At 47.6% G+C, this 22,277-nt stretch overlaps 2 protein-coding genes across 4 annotated transcripts in view; one reads left to right on the top strand and one right to left on the bottom strand.

Moving 5' to 3' along the window:
* FAM149A (family with sequence similarity 149 member A) overlaps positions 1 to 22,277 on the bottom strand; it is a 539,436-nt gene that overhangs the window by 98,369 nt on the left and 418,790 nt on the right. For both annotated transcript variants that reach the window (XM_085641973.1, XM_085641974.1), the window contains exons 5-6: positions 2,563 to 2,688; positions 495 to 674 (exon numbers count right to left, since the gene is read on the bottom strand). In XM_085641973.1, coding sequence (XP_085498099.1) covers positions 495 to 674; positions 2,563 to 2,688 — 306 coding nt within the window. The remainder of the gene's footprint in view (positions 1 to 494; positions 675 to 2,562; positions 2,689 to 22,277) is intronic.
* The window catches only part of LOC146862707 (uncharacterized), a 228,024-nt gene that overhangs the window by 84,653 nt on the left and 121,094 nt on the right, over positions 1 to 22,277 (top strand). The window lies entirely within an intron of this gene.

Genomic DNA, 22,277 nt, shown 5'->3' with positions numbered 1-22,277 from the left:
CCGAAATACTACAAAAATACTCCCACCAGGAATACGACCAACATCACAATAATATTACCATTGCCCCAGTACTACCAACAATATCAATACCAATAAAATCTAGATCAGTGCTAACAGTACCATCACCAAAACCACCACCAATGCCAATACCACCAATACAATCCACAATAGCACACAGCCACCAATACCACCACCAATACGACACTGCCAATACTAACACCACAAATAGCACATCATCACTAATACCACCAATGCAGGAACCACCAATACTACCATGAAAAACCACACCACCACCAATACCACAAACACTACAGGCAACCCACGCCATTCATTACGTTATCACCAATACCACTACCAAGCACTGAAAAAGCCAACAGGTTTGGAGTTAACATGTTATTGCATGGAAACATAATTTCTGCATGTATGCTGGTTACCGCATTATTCCCAGACCTACTGGCTATGCCACTGCTTGTTTAAAAAAACCTGCTGCTTACTGTTCTTTGCTGTCGTACGCAAGATATTCCTCAATTTTTCCATCAACATCATAGATTTCCTCCTCCAAAAATGAATAGGTTGATGAATCTGAAATAGAAGATCGCCCAATGGAAATCAACTCGGATTCTCTGTGCAGTGGGGATGCAGTTGGAACGACTTTAGAACCTGAGATGCAGAGCCTGCAATAAAAGGTACAGAGAGTAATAATAATGCGGGTGAGTCCACGAAGATTGTTCCATAAACTCACCTATAAGAAGCTAAAGACCTCTACTGTAGTTACACAAGATTTGTCCTCAAATTAAACTTTTAAAATAAGATTCGCTTTTTGATTTGCTGAACGCAGGAGGAAAACTGTACTTTTAAGAGACAATTATTGGGTTTTTAATACCACCAGCATAACCTTTAAGACATTTAAAAATAGCAATTTAAAAAAACATAACTTGCGTCCTCCTCAACAGATTATTCTACAGAGGGTTGATTTCTCCACACCACAACAATAACCATATTAATGAATATGTTAAGGCGTTGGAAGCTTGCAAAAAGCTTGTATGTACTGTATGAGTGAATGTATATGTAATAGTTACAGAAAAAAACGAAACCTACAGGGACTTCGCTCATACAAAACCAGAGAAATTCAGCCGTTATAGTTAGCTAAGCTAACTATAACTCACCCGCAATGCACTGCTTATGACCTCACATATTACAAAACTCATGACATGGGAAGTGACTTCACTCGACATCTCAAATGACATCACTCATGACATCATTCAAAGAACCTCTGACGGGGCCATGTGGCCCCCGCATCTGTCTGAATTAGCCCCGCGGAGGTGGCGGTCCCGGGGGCTGTGTGGGGGAGCAGTAGTCCCCAACACATTATTACTTAATATAGCCCAAGGGAGGTGGCAGTCCCCAGGGCTGCGGGGCGGCACATGGCCCCCCCTGTATTTCTTTTGTCTTCAGAATTGGGAGGTGGCGGTCCCCAGAGCTGCGGGAGGCTCACGCGGGGCCCCCATCATAACTTTCAAAATGCCTCTAGGGCCTTATTAAACAATGTGCAGGAGCCCGCGCTTTGTTTTTTTCCATTGTCAGCAGGAGTTGCAAATCCAACGTGACTCCCCCTGAATTAAAAAAAATTAAAAAAATACTTTTGGGCCCGGGGGTGGAGGAGGGGGCTGTGGGACCCTAAAAAGAGGCCTAGTGGGTCAGGGTGTCTCTACCCTGCCCCCTTTTCTTTATTTTAACATTTTCATGTGACTCGGTTCAACAGAGTCACAAGATAGCTGCCAACACTTGCCGGTGTACAGTGTTTGCAGCCAATCAGATCTCAGGCACGAGATTAGGAAAGTTTGCGGATCCTTTGCATCCCTACTATATAACTGGGAATTTCTTTAAATTTCTCAGCAACTACTGAACGGATTTACACCATTAATAATAATAGTGCTTTCTGGACCAAGAGATACCTTTTTGCCAAATTTTGTGTAGTTCCGTTCAGCAGTTCGGGCTGAAGCCGTGTTCAAAAGTTTCCAATGGAAATTAACATGGAGAAAAAGCGTTTTGGGAACCCTCCTTTTTCTTGGGCCCCGCTTATTGGATCACCACGAAATTTTTAAGATAGCAGCTGTAGTGAGCATCAAACTAATTTTGAATATTTCGAGAAAGATTCCGCAAACAATGCCAAAGGTATTGGCAAATAAAAAAAACGCTCTTCCTATGGAAATACATCCAAACTATAACTACATCCTGGCGACTGCCAGTAGGTAATAAGGGGTATTTGTAAAGCACTTTGTTACTCCAGGGAGTATCCTAGCTCTGAAGCTAGGGGGACAAACACAGCATAAAGGCTTCTAGACATTCTTAATACATTTTCAACAATAGTAATACCCCACCACGCACACCACACAAAAGAATGCACAAGAGGCATATGTCTTTCAATAGAAAAGTCACATTTTGTTCAAAATTAGACATAATGAATGTCATATTTACATTTGCAATTCGATTGCATGCCGCATGGACACAGTTTTGATTTTTTTTTAAAGAATGTTATACAGAAATAAGGGATTGCCATACTCTTTCAAGTCACTGATGCTGTCAGAGAGGTCAGGGAATGACCTTGTGTACACAGAGCTGGAGGTTCTGCTCTGGACATGCTGGAATCCTTCGTCCTTCGGGAACACGAGCTGCTTTCCTAGGATCCTAACAGAAAATACAACTTTTAGGTTAATGAAATCGATTTTCAATCAAGTCAATTTTCAAGTTGCACGCAAAATTTAGAATTGCATTCTAACTCTCAAACTGCTCCTAGGCACTCAATACGTAATAGTAACCAGTGCTTGAAATGGAAAAATATAAGTGCAGGTACTCTGTACTAGAGGACTTGCATGTTTCTGAAAAGTGCCGGTACTCTCCAATTTAAAGTATTACGTCTCTCCTGAGAAGTGCTGGTATGCTCCTTATCAAAATAAAAAAGTGCCGGTACTCCATACCGGGCAGTACCGGGCCATTTAAAGCACTGATATTAGTAACAAAAAATGTTTTTCAAAGCGTACCCTTTAATACAGGATAGCAGAGAAAACATATTTTCAAGGTATCAATTTTACCAAACCAAATATTTCAGCATTTTCAGAAGTGTACACTCAATTTTCAAAACACCCCCTTGGGTCGCTTTTGCTCGTATAGGAGGCAAGGATGTCTCAGCTACTTGCTTCCTGCTGAGCAATGGAGTGATCTGCAGATCAGGAGATCGAAACCAGGCGTGCTCACTCAGACTTTCATCCTTCCAAGGATGGCAACCTTAGTAACAGTAAACTGGTGATCTGTTATTTCTAGCGGTTATAAGTGACCTATGAAGCACTATATATAAAAAGCTACTATTATATCACATTTTAATTACAAAAAGGCATACTAAAACCTTAGCAAAAAATACTCCCAAGATGCTATCTGTCCATCTAGAAGGATATTTAGCATAGACAATAAAAAGAGGTTGCAATGCGGCCACTACAGGACTACAGGTATGCATACAATGCTGTAGGTATGCTTAAGTGATTGACCGCGGTGTTTTAATCGAAAAGCCAGGATTCTAATAACTATCTGAATTTGAGCACACAGAAAAAAGTGAGGACTTTTTACACAGTATGGGCTCTAACACCCTAAATGTTCTTCCGCCCCATTTGGAAGGCTTGAAGTTTGTAACCTGGAATAGTTTCCCTGAGGCTCTGCAGAGTTTGAGCTAATCTACATCCAGAAAGCTCTCGAGCCTGGTAAAAAGGTCTGTGCATAATACATGGAACTTGGAAAATGGCATTCTTTCTGACGAAAGATCATTACAAGGTGTTATGTTTACCTGAGTCGAGGTCAGGCTTCCATAACCTGCGAACAGAACTCGCGGCCGCATTCTGAATACAGTGAAGTATGCTTAGGTTTTCAGGAGGCAGCCCCACAAAATGGCGTTACAATAGCCAAAGCAAGAATAGACGAAAGCCCTAGGCACTGTGATGTTATGCTCCAGCGTCAGATTCTAAGCAAGCGCTATGAAGTACGACACTTTCCATGAAAAGGGATCCCTTATTTAAGGGATTCCGCCATGAGGTCCTTAAAAATGTTGTATGTAGCATCTGAAAGGGGTCCCTTCCTTGACCGCCTTTCGAGATCAAAGTATGCTCAACAAGGGGAGCAAATTCCTTTATAGATAAATGATTGCTTGGTCTGATATGTATCCTGTACAAGTGTATCCAAGAGTAAGGATTATGCATTCGGTTTGAAGATTTAAGGCAAGAGCTGACAACTCATAAACATTTCTAATTCATATAGACGGAGACAGGGTACACAGAGTTTTTGCATTTATTTTTTTCACCATTTTAATTACTTTTTCAAAATACATGACTAAAATATAATACATAAAAAGACAAGTGGTTAATAGGAAAGAAAAAGAACATAAAAAGTGCAAAGCACAAAAAACAGTTTTTCAGCAGTATAAAAAAAAAACATGCATGTAAATATAAGCCCCGTATTTATTATCACATTTATGCACTGGTTGATATTTAAAGTCACATAAACGAATGTATGATGATACCACGCATACCAACACAACGCGGTATTTTACATTGCGGTTTGGACAACGCAAGTCGTTACATCGACTTGCGTTGGAGGGCGCTGGACTTCGGAATAGTGTGAATTACTATTCCAACTCCAGTCTACGTACAGTAGGGAAGGTGTTGGAATAGTAATTCACACTATACCTTAGTCTAGAGCGCCCTCCAGTGCAAGTCGACGTAATGACTTGCGTTGTTAAAACCACGATGTAACCACTACGTGTTGTAATGGTTGCGTGGAAAAGGTTGTTTCCCCACATGAACAATGGTGTATAATTGATGCATTATGGGAGATGAAGACTAATTTCCCTATGAAAAGAAATACTACAATAAATAACGAATGAAAAAACAACCATAGAAAAGAGTTTGAAACTTTATTGAACCTGACAAGATCTCACATTGAGAGATTTCAATTAGTGCCCAGGGGACATACCCCACGTTCATGGGGATGCAATTTAATTGATTCATATACACACTCTGGTTCGGAGAGTGATACCCAGGAGCACGTAAAACAGGATTAATCACAGGAGAAAATCCAGCTGTGCACGTACTACCCCAATAAGACAAATACTAATTACACAGGAAGTGCAATAAATAATTTAAAAATATACGTTATACTCAGCATTAGCCAAAAGCGAGCATTGTGATCAGGACTGGCCTATAGGGCAATCAGGCAGTGTCCGACGGGCTGGCCAGATAGTTCAGTGCGTGGGCCGGCTTTTGGTGGTTTGTGGGCCTGTTATATGGTCTTCTAGGCCAGTTTTTTACGGTTGATTTACCTGATTTTACCACAAATATTGCATGCAAGAATTACAATGCCATGCATGTCTCCCATACCTTGAAAAACACTTATACAGCATGTCTTTACAAGTTCAAAATGGTTCCAATTTGCAAACAAGGAACACTTTTTTAGCGTTCTAACCCACTAATAGGGGCCACTTTTATTTTGGTGCCCGGGCCTAGTTTCAGTCTGACACCGATTGTGATGTGTACTTCTGATTTAGTTCTCAAGCACTACAGTGTAACCTCAGTGCATTACAGGCCAGTGGGGAAGCATGAGGGAGAGCTTTACAATTATTACAGTGAGCTATATTACACAAAGGGCACTGATCACTTGCATATACAAAACAGAACATATCCCAGTAGCAGGCTGAGGTTCCTGATTGCTTTAAAATACATCAAGTAAACCCTTTTAGTAAACATAACAGGAGCGGACCTCAATAGTTTTTGGTTGGAAGGTTACAACCATTCTGTACCCAGAGCAGCCTAGATCTATAAATGAATATATTCAGGGAAAGAGATTCTGCAAGATGTTCTGGAGTGTCAAGGGGAGTGACAGCCACTACAAGCCAGGTGGAGAGGCCTGATGCCGGATGTGAAAATGGATGTATGCTAATTTAGTAGGTCTGGAAACCCTCCAAAACACCCAAGAGGTAGTCTTCTTCACTTTCTTACTTACAAAATGTCTTAAGCGATTGATTAACCAAATTTTAGGAATGCTGAAAATGGATTCTTTCTGCGACAAGTTTTCTCATATCCTCAACGCGGATGTTCATATCACCAGGAGAACACTACTTGAGAGGTCTATCAGAGAGTGTATATTGTTCAAGTTGTTTTAGCTACCTCATGTATGTTTTCTACGTGGTAAATTTTACGCAAAGTAAGACACCTGCCAAATGCATGTTGTTCATTGAATAAGACATTCAGATCAAGCCAAATTAATTAATTCAATCAGACCAATGCATCTCTGTTGTTCAATGAATGTCACTCAGTCCTGACCTCAATTATGATTTTGCAGAACTTTCCACTGCCACATGGTGGAGATGTAACTTTGAAGCAAATCTGAAGTGTAGTACAATAAATACTCCACTTCACATTGCAGTAGCTTTGGAAAGCAATACAGAAGAACCAAATAATATAAAGAACTAAGAAACTAAGTATATGAAAACTAGGCTACTTCTACAAATGCGTCTACATAACCCTAATTTTGTCCTTTCAATGTTTTGAGATGTTTCCCTATTCACAAATGTAATATTGATAATGTGCCACCACGTGGTCCATTTAGAACTCTGCCCAGCTCATCAATAACTTGAGCACACTGGGCCAATTCACGAAAGCACTTATAAGTATTTTAAGCGGTACTCCTGTCGTTCTAATTCAAGTACTCATCAATGCCTTTGGGGCATGTGAGTTAGTACTCCTGCAGACCTACTTAACATACTCATAAATGCCTTGAGGGCATGTGAGTTGGTACTCCTGCAATATTACTTCAGAAACTCATAAATGCCTTTGGGGAATCTGAATGAATACTCCTGTAATACTATTTCACATACTCATCAATACCTTTGGGGCATGTGAGTTAAGTTACACACACTCATAAATGCCTTTGGGGCATGTGAGTTAGTAATCCTGCAGTACTACTTCACATATTCTTAAACGCCTTTGTGATTAGGCCTCAATACATATAAAATGGGAACAAAATAGGAATATCCAGGCAATATTTATATACAATTAGTATACACAGTTCTTAAAAAAGTAATGACGGTGGAAAACATGGCGGCAGCTAGCTAGGCTGCCGTAGCGCTCTGAGGCGAGCTCCCGTCAGAGTCAACCTTATCCTGCCATGCCACGAGAAGGATTGAGACCCCGGTGACCGGAGCAGTAGGGCATGTCCTGGAGGTTGCCCTGGAGGTTGTAGAGGAATAGTACTCCTTATCTTTGAAGCGGGTAAAATTCATTTTGAACGGTCGGTGTTTTGGTCGAATATCGGCGTCTCTTCAATGTACATTGAGGATGCAGTGCCGCGTTTGTCCACCAGATGTCCCACGCCACACAGCTTGCTTCCTCTGTTCGTGGGCATTCTCGGAGGATGGAGGACGCCGTGAGTTTTTTCCCTCGATTGTTTCTGTGGTGAGTGCTGCACCTCTGAGAGTGGCAGGAGAGAGTCAGCGCTTTTCAGAGGAGACACCGCTCTCGGAGCTAGAAATTGGCCAAACTGCTACACTTACACTACGAGAGCCCGGGGGGAAGCAGAGGCTGCGTCTTTGGTCAGCCGCGCTGGAGCTGAGGCGGGGGAGAAAGCTGCAGAGCCTTGTGCAGCCATTCCGTGGTTCCGCCTTTGCGGCTAACTCTAGAAGCGCAGGTAATAAAGCGTCTTCCAGCTGGGTGCAAGAACCAACACTGTCACCTCCTCTGAAAGCAGCCAAGGAGGGAAGGCTAGAGACAGAGGCTTCTGTCAACGGTAAGATCAGTAAGAGTATTAAAACGCTGGCTGGGTTAGCGCCAGGGTCTGCACCAGGATCTGCGGTTATCTGTGGTGTTTTGAGCGATAAGGCGGCCGTGCAGGTTGTTGGTGAGGCTGCCACTGCTCAGAGCTCCGAGGTATCGGCTAGGAGGAAATCTTCTTCCTATTTAAATACAGAAGTGAAGGCTAGAGGAAGTAAACACAAGCCTAAGTCTAAAACCAAAGTGAAGGGTCCCAAGGCAGTATTATCTTCAGGTTCTAAGATCACCCCTTCACTTCGATCTTATTTTAAAGCAGTTCCTCAGATTCTCAACCTTGCGGAAGATCACAATATGGCAGGTGTCTTGTAAGTCCCGGACGCCCCCCTTTCTCCTTCCGCCAGTGTGTTATCAATATCCTCCTGTACACCAGTTGGGGTCGAAGCTATAGCGGGGGGGAGGGTTTAAGCCAGGTCACACCACATCTGAAAGGTTCAGAGGCAGCCGGACTAGTTCAAGGAGTAGAGTTGGGGGCACATGTCACAGAAGGCTTGTCCACCATCGAACAGAGTCTCTCACTAAGCCTGTTAACAGCGGAAGGGGCAACTTCTGACAATCATTTGGCAGCAACATCGGAGATGGAGGGTGCAGTCGGTGGAGAATGGCGGGATGAAGAGATTATTAACGCTCAGCATCAGAATGGTGACGCTGCTGGAACTGGTACAGCCATCCTTGAGGGTGAGTCCACTATTTCAGCTGCCTCATTGCTGGGGATGTTCTCTGCGCTCACAATGGAGATAAGGAAAGGGTTTTCTGAGTCCTCTGCAAATCAATTGGAGATAAGGAACTATTGTGAAGCATTGGATAAAAAGATTGATGGTTTGTCCATCAGAACAGGAGTTCTGGAAGAGACCTCAGCAGCACTCTCAACTAATTTGGAGCAAGCTAAGGATGATATAAAGAAGCTTACTAGAGAGGAGCAATACCTAAGCGAGAGGATGGAGATGTTAGAAAATAACGCCAGGCGGGGGAATTTACGGATCCTCAATGTTCCGGAAGGAACTGAGGGTTCCGACATCAAACATTTCATCACTGTTCTGTTAAAGGAGTCCCTGGGCCTAGAGTACTCACTTGAGGAGTTAGTCATGGACATACAGCGAGTCCATAGGGACCCCTTTCGGCGGAATCCCCAAAGATCGAAACCGCGTAAAATTCTGGTCAACTTTCACACTTATGTGTTGAAAGAGCAGATTCTTAACCTGGCATTAAAACAGAAGTCTCTCGCAGGGATAGGGTTTACTTTCCTAGTTAGGTCTGACCTCTCCAGAATCACATTGGAGAAACAATGGGAGTTTGGGAGACGTCTGGATGCGTTTAGAAAGGTAGGAGCAACAGCTCAGCTCATGTTCCCGGCAGCCATCAAAGTTATGCATAACAATCGGATGTATAACGTTAGGTCAGTACAGGCAGCCGATGAGCTTTTGATGACATTAGGGAAAGAGCACAAATAGATTACGCATATTGTGAGATAGCGTTGGTGAATCCTTTTAGATAAGCCTAATAGTTAATGTGTTATTATTAACACAGAGCTGCACGCTTCTCTACCCTAGGTCATATCTATTTATTCATTTTGACTAAAGGTCCTCTTTTTTCTACGTCTAGCTAATTGCCTTAAATAGCCTTGATAACCTCTTTCTTATAGCATGATGGGTGGGGGTTTCACTTTTTATGTCTTATACTTTTTCGTTTTGTATTCTTTTTCTTCTGGGGTGGGAAGGGTTCTTCTCGATGGGAGCTTGTCAAAGGGGTGCTATCTACCGGACCATTTGCCGGTTAGATAACACAAGGGTTTTCCATGGGGGGGGAGGTGGGTTTGAGGGGGGGCACGGGGTTAGGAGGTGGGGTGGGAGATGGCAAAAATATAAAATGGTCCTCATTGTTCGAAAGAGTGTTATAAAGGATGGAAGAAGGCAGATGTTGAGCAAAGAATTAATGCAACAAATGGTAATCTTGGCTTTTTCTTTTTTTAAGTATGTGTAGTGTAGGGGGGGCGCTAGAGGGCGCACAGCGGAATGGCTGCCTCTTGAGACAGCTCCGCCGGACGGGGAAAATACATGGCGAAATAGGCATGACCGGAGGCGCGCCGCAGCCTGAAAATGTCGCTGAGCTGATCGGAAACTGGCCGCCACAGATGGGGAGTGCGAGAACTGCTCAAGCGACTTGCTACCCTTAGAATCACGGACTTCTACAATCCGCGGTGAGAGCGGCCAACGGCTTCCAAGATGGCGGCGCCCGGGAGTACGAAGACGCGATACTGCTGGCGACCGCTCTGCCCTCAAAGATGGATGCCTGCGGGGGATGCGATCACGGCGCTGCCTTCAGGTCTCCTATACTGAACTGTCGCGGAAGACCTGGAGACACAGGCGAAGACTGCGAGGCACGACAGCGGCCACGTTCGGACACGACAGCACTGCGGTCGGACTGCTGCTGGCGTCTCACCGGGGGGAGCTGCGTGATGCCCGCCTACCTGCCCGACCGCTACGGGGGTGAGTGCTGACCCTTTGGCCGCGGTGCAACTGCGTGGCTGGAGGCGCTTAGCGCTGTGCTGCGGCGGCGGATGTGGGACCAGTGAGGCGCTGCGACTGATGGGGACGCCGGCTCAGGCTCGTTGAACAGATCGGCTGCCACTGCAAGCGGACGTTTGCGGCGTCCTGGGTGCGAGGTGCTGGCTGCCCCCATCGGCGCACAATGGTCTGACGCTGGCCGGATTCCTGTGCCGCTAATACAGCGCTGGGACTGCGGACACTGCACGACGCGCTCCGTGTGTGGCGCAGGCCGCACGAGCCTGCCGACCGGGCGGTGAGAACTGAACAACATAAGGATCCTACTGGCGCTGGGTGACAGCAGTGGAGTGCGTGCGGGGCGAGAAGCAGGGGTGAAGAGGTGAAAGCCTGGGGAGCTACGGAGAGTTGTGCTCATACTGTCCTGCTAAGATACCCTAAGTCACATCTGCAAAGAGGTCGGTGCTGCCCGGTGACTCTGCGAGCGGGACTCCCGGAGCCCAGTGGAGTACTCAGACACGATGGGGAAGCCGGAAAAGACGCAAACCAAACTACCATTTGAAACCAAGCGCCAGACCAAGGGCGCCGCAGCGCCACCAGACGAAGTAACGGATGCTGGAGAGTCGCCACCCCAGGGCATGGCGGAGGCGCTGAGGGCCATCCAGCAAAGCCTACAGGACATCCATGGTAAACTTGATACCATCACGCTGCGAGTTGACAACATGGCGGCAAAACTGGAGGGGCACGGTGAGCGGCTGACGGAGGCAGAGACCCGAATTGGGGCGATGGAAGATGTCTCGCAAACCACGACCCAAAAATGTGCTGAGGCCGAGAGAATGCTGGAGGCGTTGAAAAGCAAGACAGAGGATTTGGAGGCACGGTCGAGGCGCAATAACGTGAGAATCACGGGGGTTCCGGAGTCCACCAACACTGGCCGGATGGAAACATATGTTGAGGAGCTGCTTAAGGACATTGTGGGCGCGGAGCACCTGTCCCCAATGTTCCTGATTGAACGAGCACATAGGTCGCTGGCCCCGAGACCGAAGCCTGGGGCGCCTCCGCGGCCTATAGTCGCCAGAGTCCTCAACTACAGAGACCGCGATGCTATCCTCCGCATAGCGCGGGGAAAAACAACAGATCACGCACCAAGGAAACGCTCTGGCATTCTACCCGGACTTCACCCTCACAGTCCAACAGGCGCGGAAGGAGTTCAACCCGGTCAAAAAGAAACTACGTGATCTGGGGGTTGATTACGCCATGCTCTATCCCGCCCGGCTTCGCATAACGCATGACGGACATGCGACGCTGTGTCATTCACCCCGGGAGGCACATGAACTCATCAAAAAAATCTGAGCTAAGCGCAAAGAGAGGCGGAGGGCTGATCAAACTGCGGACACTGACTAGTGGATTGTAAAAAGAGATACAGGAAGAACGGCGAAGGCACTACACACCGGGTGCCGTTCCTGCGGCCCTGACAAGGAGGACTGTGGAGGTCGGCATGGACGACAATGAGACTTCAGACATGTCAAAGACGGCGCGTGCAATCGCCGCGAACGAGGATACCCAGACCTCTGACGGGCTGGTGACTGGTAACTTTACTGCTATTTCAGTTCTGATGGTACAGCGATGGCTCCTGACTATGGGCTTATGGAGGGAAGATGCCATAACAGGACAGAGCCCACCTAATGATGGAAACAGTCGCTCTATGCTGGGATGGCGTGTAATTCACGGAACTGAGGGAGATCTAGATAGATGAATAGCAGGAACAATGGACCCTGACCGCCAGGGCTGGATCATGGGCATAAAGGGCAGTTACGGGAGGAATGGTGAGCGAGTGGCTGGTCGCTGCCCGTCAAATAGCAGGGAAATAGTGCTGTAATTTGGATGGAATGGACAATGCTGCGGCTGCGTTGGGCCCTGGGGAGGGTCGCTAAGATGCCTGCACTGATATGGGGCCTATTGGGTTCTGAATAGTAATCTGTCCCCGTCCACATCCATTGAGTTGGATGGAGTGGTGTGTTCTAGGCGGTCCCCCAAAGAGGGAGATCCCCGAATTCAGTTACTCTAATGTTTGACCTTAGTCATGGGGTATGTCTTTGGCATAGTTGGGGTGCTGAAGTGGGTGGGGGGAAGTGGGTTACGGTTGGGAAGTTGAAATGTTGGTCACTGCGCATGAGACGCATTGCTGAACTCCAAGTACCATTGCCGAGAAATAGGGGGCCCTTACCCGCTGCGACAGCTATGGGGGCGCGCTCACTAAATGTGGGGGTGACTGGTGCATACATGCTGTTACTGGGAGATGGCTGAGAACAGGTTAGGGGCGGGGTATCTCCGATTGCTAACGTGGAATGTCCGGGGGCTTGGTAACCCCAAGAAAATTAGGCAAACACTGGCGTATCTAGACAGGCAGCGCATAGACATTGCACTCATACAGGAGACTCACTGTGCGCCGACACGCCGAATAAGCGTGGGACGGAGATGGGCCGAATCGGTACACTACTCCTCCTACTCCTCATATGCACGGGGGTGCTGGTGTTGATTAGAAAAGGGCTGAAGTATATGATAGATGAGGTTGAGACAGATGACATGGGGCGGTTTGTTATTCTAACTGGTCTCCTGCGAGGACAGAGGCTAGCTGTGGTGAATGTATATGGGCCTAATGTTGATGACCCGCAGTTCTACCACTCACTGTGGAGTAAATTGCGTGAATTGCAGGCCCCTCACGTGATATGGGGTGGAGACTTTAATCTTGCGCTCTGCGATGACGTAGATCGATCTGGAGTGACAACGGAACCACACAGGCGCGCACTACATGTCCTCCAGGACCTAATGGTGGACAGGGCACTCACTGATATCTGGAGGAGTAGGCACCCGGCTGAGCTGGAGGCCACCCATGTAACTACGTCGCGCGGCAGCTGGTCCCGCATTGATTACTGGTTGGTGACTGGGGACATTGCATTATGGACACGGGAGGTTAGACACTTACCCAGAACACTATCCGATCACAGCCCGGTGCTCCTCTCCCTGGAGCTCCCGAACTACACGCCGCCTCCATTCAGTTGGAGATTCAATGCTAAAGCACTCATAGACCCCATTTATGCTGATACTATTGGGCAGGCGATACGGGAATATTTTGACAATAATGCATCTTCTGTGACCGACCCGGGAGTGCTATGGGAGGCCTGCAAGGCCACCATACGAGGCGTCTGCATAAGCACTAACGCAGGTATCCTTAAAGACATCCAACAACAGCTCCGAGCCAGGGAAGACAAGCTCCGAATTTTAGAACGGGACTATGAGAGCACACAAAATGTTCGGCTACTAGGGGACATTCGGAAAACACTGTCCGAGTTTCAGAGCCTCGCGGATGATGAAATTAAATATACCATGAAAAGACAGGTGGCGAGGGCATATGGGGAGGGCGGCAGACCGGGCAGGCGCTTGGTGGCTAATATATGCGAGGGACGTGCCCCGCAGAACATACAGGTGATTCGCGGACACCAAGGGGAGCGGAAGTATGGTGAACAAGAAATACTGGGGGAATTTATGGCCGCGTACGGAGAGCTGTACGCTTCCAGGCCGACGGCCACTGAGGCTGAAATCGTAGATTACCTCATGGACGTGGCGATAGCGTGGCTATCGGACACACACCGCGAATACTTATCCCAGCCCATCACGGTAGAGGAGGTCACAGAAGTAATTAAGTCGCTGCCGAATAGTAAGGCTCCGGGCCCCGATGGCTTTACGTGTGAATTTTATAAGACGTTTGTTGACCAACTGGCCCCATACCTGGTGGAGATGTATGGTAATGCTCACGAGCAGCAACACCTGCCGCCAACCTTACGGGAAGCAATACTACTAGCGCTTCCCAAACCACAGAAGGACCCGGAGCTCTGCGACTCCTATAGACCACTGTCCCTCATAAACGTGGACAACAAGATATTGGCCAAACTGCTTGCTGCCCGACTTAATCCGCTGATGCCCAGATTGATCTTGCCCGACCAATCTGGATTCATACCAGAGCGCTCCACTGCGCACAATACGCGAACATTGTTTGCGCTTTCACACTATCTAACGCCTGAGACGAAGGCGGCGGCGGTCTTTTTGGACGCAGCCAAGGCCTTTGATTCTCTGGAGTGGACCTATACGACTACGGTGCTGCGGAAGATGGGCTTCCCACCCATGTTCCTCCAATGGATCCACTTATTATATGATGCACCTGTGGCGCGGATTCGGGTGAATAAATATATCTCAGACACCATTGACATTCGGAGGGGGACGAGGCAGGGATGCCCACTGTCCCCTCTCTTGTTTGCAATAGCATTGGAACCCCTTGCGTGCAAAATAAGACAGGGGCATCACTATTCGGCCCTGCAGTTTCCGCAGCGGCCGTTGCACATATCACTGTACGCCGACGATATGCTGCTCTATGTGAGGGACCCACAGGCCAATTTGAATCCACTGTTGAGGGAATACATAAAGTTCGCGCGTCAATCCGGTGTCACTATAAACTGGGCCAAGTCCCTGATTATTCCCTTGACTGACAACACGCACCCACACTCCATGGACTATCCTTTGGAGTGGAAGATGGACCCGATAAAATATCTGGGTGTGTGGTATCACAGGGACCCAGAAATTGTGATCAGGACTAACTATGGGACGGTGATTGACGCACTAGAGGAGAAGGTGGGGAGGTGGATCCAACTGCCACTATCGCTGGCTGATCGTATTGCTATCGTCAAAATGGTGATCTTGCCGAAGCTACTCTATCTGTTCACTAACATCCCTATCCACCCCCCAGCGGAGGTGTTCCGCAGGATTACCTCGATGGTCCTCCGGCTTATCTGGGCGGGAAAGACGGCCAGGGTGGAGATGCGGACACTCACACTACCGTACAGTCGAGGAGGGTTCGGGGTCCCGGACCTCTATCTATACTACCTTTGTGCGCAAGCACAGTACGCACATTTCTGGTACCACAAAGTCCCATTTCTCACCCACACTGCGATTGAGGAGGGGGATGCTATGCCAGTTCCACTTGAGGCGATTATCACCCATCGTAGGCCCCCCTTGCACATGCAAGACATTAACACCATAGATGCTACGAACAAAGCATGGCATACCATGGGCAGAATAGCTAATAAACTGCCGCTGTATGCCCCGGCGCTCCGGCTCCAATGGCATCCGGATATATCAGTAACGCAAGTAAAAGTGGGGTTGGACTTGCTGCGCCAAGTGGGCATCGACACCATGGGGGACTTGTACGAAGATGGGACTTTTAAAACGCTAGAGCAACTAACATTCATTAGTAACATGTCTGCATTATTTCGCTTCAATTATCATAGGTTGCAAAGGGCTGTGAAGCGACTGTACCCAACGTACCCGTTGGAGCCGCCGGGGTTGACCGCGTTGCAATGGCTGATCACCACACCTGCGAGCAAACACCTGGTATCTACACTGTATACGAAAATGCAGGTGGACATAGCGGCAAACACAAACGCTTCCATGGAGAAGTGGAACAGTTGTCTGGACACTCCGCTAACGGAGGAGGAATGGGCTACTGCCTGTACTTTGACGGGCATGCTGACACCTAATGGTAACCTCCGCATTCTACACTTCAAATACCTACACCAGACGTACTACACACCGGCCAGGCTGCACCGTTATGGGCTGCGTGGGGATTCTAGATGCGAACGTTGTGGGGCTGACGGTGCGGATTTCATTCATCTGGCATGGTCGTGCGAGGCAATTGGGGAATACTGGGTGCAGGTGACGCAACTGCTGGGGGCTATGGTGGGTGGTGAGGTGCGCTGCGAGGCCAAAACCTGTTTGCTGGGGCTACTGCCTGAGTTTCGGGCCCTAAAGCGTAGATTCTGTGTGATTGCGTTGCTAATGGCCAAAAGGAGGGTTTCGCTCTGTTGGAGTGGCAGGCGGATCCCGAAGCCGAAGGACTGGCTTACGGACTTAACGTACTGTAGAGATACCCTGAGGACTTATGAAGAAGAACTCCCTGCCGGGTCAAGACCCAGAGACTACTGGGCGTACCTAACCCAATATTTGCAAAATGCATCAACAGAATCAATAAGCGATTAGCACATAAGTGGAAGGGTGGTGGGTATAGGAGACCTCTGATTAGGAAACGAACAGACAAACTTGGATGAAGGATGCTGTTGTGCTGTGACCGCAATGTTATGGCTGTTTTTTGTTTGTACACAATTACAAATGCCAATAAAAAAAAAATTAAAAAAAAGTATGTGTAGTGTAAAATATATCTCCTGGAATGTAAATGGCCTCCGCACCAAGCCCAGAGCCAATAGAATTATGCAATATTTGCGGGACTTTGATGCCCAGGTCATTGTGCTCCAGGAGACACACCTAACTCACACTGAAATGCTTGCCCTTACGAAGAAAAATAGGTGGATAGACTTTGCAGTTTCAACTACCCAAACAACCAATACAAGAGGGGTCTCAGTTGTATTAAAAAAAGGAGCTAAAGCTAGGCTGATTTCACAGGCAGTCGACCCAGGTGGCAGATGGGCCATAGCGTCAGTTGTTATTTCCGATATGCAAAGTACAATCTTGGGATACTATGGTCCGAATCAGGACGACCCCTCTATTTTGGAGTCTTTATTTTCACACCTGCTTTCCTTCCCTGAACCCATTATCTTGGCAGGTGATTTTAATGTCGTACTGGACCCCTTATTGGATAAATCGGCTAATAATCGATCCCTTGTTTTTTCTAACACTAGGGCCTTGCTGCAAAGTGTTATGAAGCAATATGGTTATGTGGATATTTGGAGAGAGAGGTTGGGGCAACAACAAGGGGTTTCTTTCCGGAACTACAAATACCACCACCAGTCCAGAATCTATTTCATCTTAATAAATCTGAGGCTGGTAGATTCCGTCAAGGCCATTAACTATCTCCCAATACATCTGTCAGATCATGCGGCTGTTGTAATGGAACTTGTTAGACCGATTAAGAGGTCTTCCATCACATGGTCTTTCGACCGCTCTCTTCTGTCTTCCCTTGAGGATATCACTTTTCTTAAATCTGAAACCCCTAATTTTTTGGATTCCAACAGGGGCTCAGCTACGACCAGAATGATCTGGGATTCATTTAAAGCTTTTTTGAGAGGGGTTATTTTGGGCAAAGTCTCATATCATAGGAAGCTACATAGAGAGGAAGTCATTTCTATTGAAGCTCAGATACGTCAAACGCAACAAGATATAGACTCCAATCATGTGGCTTCCGGATTAGATCTGCCCACTCTTCGCAATCAATTAGTGGCTCTGAAGGGTAGTTTGAGCTCGATATTAAATCATCGGCTTCAACAAAGATGGGAAGCTAGTAAGCTGGCCATTTTGAATACAGTGAGGGCGCCAGGAAACTACTGGCCTGGAAGACTAAAACAGATCTGGTTCGCAACAACATTGCCGCAATAACGGTAGATAATCATACTCTTTCTTCAGATGAGGATATCAGGGGTGCCTTTAGAGAATACTTTCAGGCGATTTACGAGGAGGATAAGGAGATCTCGTTAGATTCTATTGAAGGTTGGCTGAGGGATATCAATCTCCCTTCGTTATCTACCGAACAGTCTCAGTTCTTAGATAACACCATTACGGAGGATGAGGTAAGATCTGCCATTAAAAGAAGTAAGAAGGGGAAGGCGGCTGGACCTGACGGCTTGCCGGCAGAAATCCATAGTGGTAACGATAGACGAGGCCCAATGGGTGAGTCACTTTACAAAAATCTTTGGCTCCCCGGAGCTGATAGAAATTACGGACATATTACCATCATCTCCACCTGAACACATTACGGCCCTCCCAATTGAGATATCTTTTTCACTTGATGAAGTCTTAGTAGCATTAAACGAAAGCAAAGGTTCTAAGGCCCCAGGACCTGATGGGGTTCCTGTAGATATTTATAAATACAACACAGACCTCTGGGCTCCAATTCTGACACGCGTTCTCAACGCAACCTCCTCGCAGGGCCTTATTAACAGCTGGACGGAGTCTATCATGGTCCCTATTTATAAAAAAGGCAATAGACAGGATCCTTCCTGCTACAGACCAATCTCACTCTTAGACTCACTAGGGAAAGTAGCAGGAAGGATACTCCTCATGAGGTTGCAAACCTGGGCCACAGAAAAGAACATACTGTCTGATTTACAGTTTGGTTTCAGGGAAGGTCTGGGGACAATAGACCAGGGCCTCAATCTTGCTATTTTTCTGGGTAAATACACGAGGGTGAAAAGAGGAAAACTTTACCTAGCGTTTGTCGATCTCTCCTCGGCCTTCGACTGCGTTTCTCATAGGAAACTATGGCACATCTTAAAAGAAATGCAAGTAGAGGAACCCCTAATAGACTTCCTGAAAGCTCTCTACAGCAATGCTTCAGCGCGCGTCCGATTTGGTAGAGCGGGAGAATGTACCTCATCATTTAGGGTGCTCAGAGGGGTAAGACAGGGGTGCGTCCTGGCCCCATTCCTTTTTACCCTATATACCAATGGTCTTGAGAAGGCCTTATTGGAGGGAAGTCAGGACGTCCCCCAAGTACAACAAAATTTGGCTCCCAGACGCATACCAGCATTGCTTTACGCGGACGACGCCGTTATTTTAGCGAGGACGCCTTTAGCTCTTCAACAGGCATTGGAATCATATAATAATTTTATGCAAGGCATTGATTTGAGGATAAATGCCTCAAAAACTTTTGTGATGAACTGTGGCAAAGGTAATAAAAAGGGAAAGGACATCTATTTAAATGGGAGCAAATTGGCTATTACCTCTACCTATTCATATTTGGGGATTCTTATAGACGATAAGGGTTGTTGGGGCCAAGCAATTTCATTAAGAAAACTCCTCTTTATGAGAGCTACCTCCGCCCTTGTTAATTTTTCTCTAAAATTAGGAAAAAGACCTCCTCTGGAATTGATTAAAATATATAATGCAAAATGTATGAGTGTAGCAACATATGGGGCAGGGATTTGGGGACATTGCAATGTTATCGAACTGCAGAAAGTGGAAAACGCATTTTTTAGATATTTATTGGCGGTTCCGGCTTCTACATCTACCTATGTCTGCCATGCTGAGCTGGGAGTACCCTATATAACAGACATCATAAAAATTCAACCCGTAATCCTGTGGCATCGTATCTGGAAGTCAGAGACAAACTGTTTTAACCAGCTAGTGCTTCAGGATGTTCTTAAACTGGAACATTGCCTTGATATAAAATGGATCAGATATGTGAGGGACTTTATGACAGACATTGGCAATCCTGAATATTTTAATAACCCTTTTTCTATATCAGCTATCGCAAGAAAAGATTTTAAGAAATGTTGTATGAACCACATGGAGAGACTGAGATTTACGAGTGAAGTAACAAAACTGTCCGTGAGCTACAACCTTATGATATCAACTTCATTTGGCATGCGATTGTATCTACAAAAAACTGATAAAAGATATGACAGATTTGTTCTCACTCGCTTTCGGCTGAATATTTTCCATAGGCTGGTGACATTTCCAACTGTTAACAATTGGTCAAAAAAATTACCAAACTGCCCATGTGACTCAGTTTCCGAGCAATCAACTATTCATGTCATTTTATTTTGTAAATTTTATAAAGAAATGAGAAGGAAATGGATAATACCAATTCTCAAAATCAGGGGCATCCGACAATGTCGCCCAGCATTTTTGGCTCTCCAATGTCTTGATAATGATTGCATAAATTTTTTTTTTTTTTTTTTTTTTTTTTTTTTGAAACCGTTTATTGCAGTTTGTAAAAGTTACAGGTATGGGCCTACAACCACCCGGCCGGCCGCTAGAGTGATAAAAACATATTGCATACATACAGTAAGAGTCTCTTGGCAGTGCAGAGTAGCGAAACAGGAGAAATCAATGTTGCAGGCCGCATAGCTCCATGCCCACATTACGGTTCCCTTTTCTCAAAACAAAACAACACAAAAAACCACACCCGCAAGGCAACCCGCGATCCAAAGTAACGGCACGTGCTCCATAAGTGGGGGATCCAAACCAGCAGCAGAACTCTGAAGAGGGAAATGGGAGTAGATCAGGGGCTGGGGGACCGCGTGCCCACGGCCGAGGGAGGGGGGCCATCTAGGGAGACGGAGCAGGCGAGGCAGCCGGTAGCAGTGGCGGCTCACAAATACCCCCGCGGTAAGCGTTCCAGGGGCCCCAGATTTTCACCCACGCCCCAGGCTTACCCCTCGCCACATACACCACCTTTTCACGAAACATACACCAATCCATATGTTCTTTCCAGGCCAACACCGCAGGGGGCTTCTGGGATCCCCACAATTGAGCAATATCACGCTTAGCTATCATGTATCCCAGAGTCACCCACCGCGTCTGCGGGACCGAATAGTCATTTGGTTCCCACACATTCAGCAAGCATCTCCTCGCTTCAGGCAACAGCGCGACACGCGTAACCACACGCAGGACCTCATGCACACCACGCCAGAATCGCTCCACCTTTGGGCACTCCCACAGTATATGCATAAAAGTTGCCAACGCACCACAGCCACGCTTACACATTCCGTCACCAGCAAAGCCCATACGTAGAAGCCTTGGCCCCGTCACGTAAACCCGGTGAAGGATCTTAAGCTGGACGAAACGAAGGCGAGCCGGGATGGCCACCTCTTTTGGAGAGGCCACCGCGGAAATCCAATCCTCGTCGTCCAGCTCCAGACCGTCGGCGACCCAGGCCTCGCGGAGACTAGTCAGCAGGCACGATCTGTCGTTGATCAGTTTTTTATATATGAGGGAGATCGTGCTGTCTGGGACATGGCCATCCAGCACTCTGTCCTCCAGGGGGGAAGACTCCGGAATGGACGCGACATCCGGGAAGACGGAGCCCAGCGCATGGCGGACTTGTAGGTACCGAAAGTACTCACCGCCCTGCAGCTGAAACTCCGTCTGCAGCGCCGCAAAAGTCTTGAATCCCCCCCTCGTCCAGAGATCTCCCACCGTGCTGATTCCGATCGTGTCCCACTTCTCGAAGCCCTTCGACGTCCACAGGGAGCCCAACCTCTCAGACGCGTACAGCGGTGACGCTCGGGTCAAACGGTCCTTCCACCCCATGGCTGCATTAGCCGCGTGCCAGACACGCACCATGACGCGCGTCGGTCCCGTCAGACCGGAGTCGGGCGCGGCAGAGTAGAGCGCTCGATTGTAGTCGCCACCGGGCAGGAGCATCTTGTCCATCTCAAACGCCGGGTTCAAGGCGGGCCCGTAAAGGCCATGATTAATTGCAGCCAATTGGGAGGCCCAGTAATACCGTTTAATGTCCGGGAGGGCGACCCCCCCATCGTACCACGGGAGCGTCAGTTTAGCTAGAGCAATGCGTGGCCTCCCGTCCCAGAACAGGCGCCGCTGGAGGCCCTCCACCTCACGGAAATAGCGTGCCGGAACCAAGTCCATAGTATTCTGGAGGGCGTAGAGGAAGCGCGGCAAGGACATCATTTTAAACAAGGCCGCTCGGCCGAGCGGCGAAAGCGGCAGACGCCGCCAGCGCACCACGTCCTCCTTCAAGCGCTGGAGGGGGGGCCGCAAATTCCGCTCATAGCGGGCCTCCGGGTCAAGAGTGATATATATACCCAGGTACCGAAACCCCTGGGAGGCAATCTGGATCGGACAGTCCCGTGGCAGGACCGGAGCCTCCCCGGAAAGCACGTATACACAGGATTTCGCCCAGTTGATGACAAGTCCTGAGTTGCGACCGAATGAGCGCAGAACATCAACCAGGACGATCAGTGATTTACGCGGGGAGGCGAGATACAGGAGGATATCATCAGCATAGAGGGACACACGGTCCTCATGCTCGGGGGTCCAGCGGAGACCACGGATGGAAGGGTGCCACCGCAGCCACTCTGCCAGGGGCTCCAGGGCCAGTGCA

This window comes from Triturus cristatus, chromosome 2_2 (assembly GCF_964204655.1).
Source record: "Triturus cristatus chromosome 2_2, aTriCri1.1, whole genome shotgun sequence".
NCBI lineage: Eukaryota > Metazoa > Chordata > Amphibia > Caudata > Salamandridae > Triturus > Triturus cristatus.
The sequence above is the reverse complement of the archived record's forward strand: the minus strand, read 5'-3'. Positions and strand labels throughout refer to the sequence as shown.